The 4912-nt window shown below is 40.7% G+C and overlaps 1 protein-coding gene across 2 annotated transcripts in view; it reads left to right on the top strand.

Moving 5' to 3' along the window:
- Positions 1-4912, top strand: part of SUN5 (Sad1 and UNC84 domain containing 5) — a 24950-nt gene that overhangs the window by 5307 nt on the left and 14731 nt on the right. For both annotated transcript variants that reach the window (XM_006143997.1, XM_006143996.1), the window contains exons 6-8: positions 2448-2497; positions 2897-2931; positions 3866-3974. In XM_006143997.1, the coding sequence (XP_006144059.1) occupies positions 2448-2497; positions 2897-2931; positions 3866-3974 (194 nt within the window). The remainder of the gene's footprint in view (positions 1-2447; positions 2498-2896; positions 2932-3865; positions 3975-4912) is intronic.

The following is a 4912-nucleotide window of genomic DNA, read 5'->3' as shown; positions in this document are numbered from 1 at the left end:
GGGAAAGAGCAGGAGCTATGGCACCTACTAAGTGACACTGGGCCACACACTGCCCTCTATGCCGCTCAGCTTCCCCATCTCTCAAGTGGGTGTTACTGTGAGGATTCATTGAGATGGTGGCCAAGACAAGTATTTGAAAGCCAAGAATGGCTTTGAAAAGTGCGAAGTTCTCCCAAACCATGTGACAGTCCTTGTTACCTCCTCTTTCTGGGTTTCCATGGATTCTTGGCAGTCACTGCCACTGCCTCTCATGTCACAGCTTTGCCTTCCCAAGTAAAGTCTCTACCCTTCACCTGAGTCGACCGGCCTCCAGGAGGAATAGTGTGGGAGGATAAGAAACAGCTCCCCACAGGACAATCAATGGAGCACTTTCCCACCTTAATCCAACAAACAGGATTTGAAAAAAAATAATGGCTTCATGGGACCAGCAGTTGGCGTAATGGCTATGTTGCTGGATTCCCATGTAGTCGACCATGGTTTGAGTCCCGGACCTGGTGGTTTGCATGCCTAAGATCCTGAGAGGAGAATGGAGGAGAAGTGATTGCAGCGTGGCCATCCCCCCAGGGGGGTGATTTCTCACTTTCTGTCTCTGTCTCTGTCTTTCTGGTGAGTGCACACACCCTCTAGCAAAAACCTCTCCCTCCCCCCAAAAAAATAAATAATGACTTCAGAGCCAGCTGTTGAGCCCTGTGCATGGGGAGCCAGATCCCACATGGCCAACAGCAGTTCGAATCCCATCCCTGGTGACTTGAGGAATGCTCCGGGCACATGTGCCTACGTACCCAAAATCCTAACAGGATGGAGAAATGGAGAAGAGGGGATTGCAGCGTGACCACACCCTACTGGGAGGACTCTCTCACTCACTTGCTCAAAAGAAAGAGCACATTCCCTCTGACAAGAAAAATTAGAAAAATGAAAATAATAATTCAGATACTATAAAGCTCACCCTTTAAAAGTTTGCAGTTCAGTGGGTTTTAGCATATTTACTAAGTTAATTGTCATTCATTGTCACGATCAAATTTCAGAATATTTTCACTAACCGCCCAATAACACCCCCACCTCTGCCAGTCATTCCTCACCCCTTCCTTAGACCCATCCGTCCAAAATGTCAAGAGGGCCTCTCAGTTCTGGGCATCTGATGGGTATTGGGGTGGTTTCTGCTCCTTGGCTTTTATTAAGAACACGGCTATTCTGCATTTCTGTGTAATTTTTGTGCACATTTATGTCTTCTGTGCTCTTGGTTCTGTACTTAGAAACAGGACGGCTGGGTCATGAGTAACTCTATGTCTAACCAGATGAGGAACTGACAAACTATTTTCACAGTGGCTTTACTGTTTCATGTTCTCATCAGCAATGTATGAGGGTCCCAATTTCTCCGTGTGCGCGCAGTGCTTGTTATCTGTCTTAACCACAGCCATCCTCAGGGGCAGGAAGCGGTACCTTACTGTGGCTTTGATTTGCATTCCTCCAGTGACTAATAATATTGATCACTTTTTCATGTACGTATTGGCCATTTGTATATATTCTCCAGAGGAATGTCTATTCTGATTCTTTGCTCTTTTTGTTTGTTTGCTATAAGGCAGAGAGAGGTAGAGAGAGAAAGAAAGAAGGAAAGTGAGAAATCACCCCCTTGGGGGGAATGGCTATACTGCAATCCCTTCTCTGTTCTCCTCTCAGGATTTTTGGGCATGTGCACACATGTGCCTGGCATTTTCTTCACGCTACTGGGTCCAGAACTCAAACAGTGAAGTTGTTCATGCAGGATCCAGCTGCCTTAACCACCACACCATCTGCTGGTCCCCTTTTGCCCATTTTTTAAAGCTTGTGTATTTTATTTCTATCTTCCATGAATCATATAGACAGAGAAACAAAGACAGAGAGATAAGCACCCCCAACGGAATCTTCATGCTGTGATCCACCTCCAGCTTCAGCCAACCCCAGATTATGGACACACGTGCCCCCAGAGTACTCCGGGAGGTCTCTGATTGCAAACCTGGAACCCTCCTGTGTGGGCCAGCCTGGCAGAGTGTCACATTTTACCTCTGCACCCGTGTTCAGCCTCCTTCGCTCACTTTTAAAGTGAGTCATTCATCTTTTTAATATTGAGTCATAAGAGTTCTTTATGTAGTCTAGATGTAAATTCCTCATTGAGTATATTATCTGTTTTTATTTTTCCCCTTTTTTGGTGATGTCCTCTGTGGCACAAAACTTTTAAATTTTGGTGAAGTCCAAATTATGTTTTCTTTTATCACATGCTATTGGGGTTATATTTAAGAAATCGCTGGCTAGCTCAAAGTCGTGAAGATGTATTCCCATGTTTCCTTCAATGAAATCAATTGCACAATCCTAGTAAGTGGCAGAACTGGGATTTAAATCTGGATGCCTGAACTCCAGAACTCTTAACCTCTCATGGTAAATGGCTCGTCTTTCTTCTCACGGCCCCGCAGGGTTCTGGATGTTTTCTATGCACTTACCATCGAAAATGGAAGTCTGGCAGGTGAACATGTGCCCTCTTCAAAGAGTGTGAATGAAGAAAAGCAGATGAAAGGATGGATGAATAGATGAATGAGGTGTTGGACTGATGAATATAGGCCTGGGGAAAGCACATGAGAGGATATATGAATAGATGACTGAGTGAGGTGATGATGGACAGGAGAGTATATGAGATAGATGAATGAGAAGGTGTGGATGCAAGGTGTGTGTGGTGGGGTGGTTTGGGTGAGGGTGTATAAAAGGAAAGTATTAGATGAGAAGTGGGTGGAAGGATTGAAAAGTAAATAGGAAGGTGGATGGATGAATGGACTTATCGTTGTGGAAGAATGGATGGATGAAGCTCTGTTGGGCCCAAGTTAGACTATCTGAAGGAGACGCCTTGCTTTTCTCAATTTTCCACCAGGATGACAGCATAAATAGTCCACTGAAGAGCTTGAGGTAAGAGGAATCTTCTGAATAGTCCTTTTATCACCTGAAAAAACAGAGCAAAATCTGGGTCATATTGGCTATAAGTGTGGGTTCTGCAATTATACCAACCTGGGTTTAATTCCTGGCTCCTATTCATTCTACCTGACTGAATTGTGAAAGTCACTTCACCTCTCTAGACCTTTGACTTCTCATTTAAGAGATGAAGCATAACATCCACTTTGCTATAGATAATTATGGACATTAAAGAAGATTCAAAGTGTCTTGAATAATTTCTAGCCCACAGTCAGTGCTCAGCAAATGGTAGCTGAGAAGAAATTTTAGCTGTCAAGATACCATCCAGTGACAGCATCCTTAACTGCAGAAAAACATCAAATATCTTTATTTTTAAAATTATTTTATTGAACTTTATTTTATTTATTGATTTAATTTGACCAGAGAGGGAGAGAGCAGGAAAAGAGAGAGAGATTGAGGGAAAGTGAGGAAGCAAGCCTCCAGGTCCGGGACTTAAACCATGGTCAGCCATGTGGGAATCCAGTGCCCTTACCTGCCACGCCACCTGCAAGCCACAATACTTGAATATTTGGAAGGAATAATTGAGCTTAAAAATGTTCCAAGCAATCATTGATGGTAACATGCATGATTAAGCCACTATGAAGTATATTCTGGATGGGAAATCACATTTTGTATGCTGTGACGATGCTTACAGAATGAATGTAAATAAATTTTTAAAAGTTTCAACAAAAAAAAAAAGTTCCAAGCAGAAGGAATAAAATGAGTAATGTTTTAGAGATATGAACCTACAGGGTGGGCCTAAGGGTGAGCCCAAAAGAGTAAAAGAATCTAAAACTAGTTCTTTGAGGGCTGATTAGCAAAGGGAGAATCTGAGGGTAACAATAGCAGCATTGAAAATCAGTCACTTCTTGTTTTCCTCCTTCCTGACAAGGATGTACCAGGAGAAGGTGCGACATCACACTGGGGAAATCCAGGACCTCCGAGGTAGCATGAACCAACTCATCGCCAAGCTCCAGGAAATGGAAGCCATGTCAGATGAGGTTAGATGCTGATCATTCTACTCCCAAACACCTAACTTCTCTCTTTGTTTGATGTCATATTTCTTATATCCCAAGTCATCTTCCTTGGTTTTATCCTTCATTTTGATGGACCATGTCCCCCAATAACTTCATGAAAAGACAGGTTTTGTTTTGTTTTAAGACTTGCAAGTTTAAAAGATCTTTATTCTACTCCTGCACTGGATTGATAGTTTGACTGGGTATAGAATACAGGAGGAAATAGTTCCTCCTGAGAATTTTTAAGAAAGTCCATTACTATTGTTTATACTACTGCTATTGAGAGTCTAATGCTACTTATTTTTTTTTTATTTTATTATCATCATAATCTTCTTTCTATTACACTAGATTACATATAACTTTACATTGACTTATTTTTTGATACTTTGAGTGTCATTGGTTTTTTATCCCTGGGAGCTTACAGGATATTCTTTTTGTTTTCAATGTTTTATGTATAACACACTTGGGAGTTTGCAGACCTTATTGAATCTGTGAGTTGATATTTTTCAATAGTTTGGGGAATTTCACAGCTTCTATCTCTTAAAATATCACTTCTCTTTTTTTCATTATTTAGAGAATACTTTATTAGTTTTTATAATCAAACCCATGTAGATAAGACCTTACATATTTAATATAGTGTGTTACCCCTGTACACATGGAAAAAAAAATAAGTTTAACATTTCTAGACCAATATGGCTGTACACAATAAATTGGGATACTTTTTCCAAAGTTGACAACACAGCTAAAGTTTCCAAAAATTCAAATTAAATATATATATATATATATATATATATGACAAATAATAGCAATATTTTATGCATCAATAGCAGCAAAAACTTTTCCAGGTTCTGCAGTCTTCTGAACAAAATTATAGAGACATCCACACTCTATGAAAAAAAAAAAAAGAAGAAGAAAAAAAAAGA

Source organism: Tupaia chinensis, unplaced genomic scaffold, assembly GCF_000334495.1.
Source record: "Tupaia chinensis unplaced genomic scaffold, TupChi_1.0 Scaffold000115_1, whole genome shotgun sequence".
Classification (NCBI taxonomy): Eukaryota; Metazoa; Chordata; class Mammalia; order Scandentia; family Tupaiidae; genus Tupaia; species Tupaia belangeri.
This window is presented reverse-complemented; position numbering and strand designations above follow the sequence as displayed.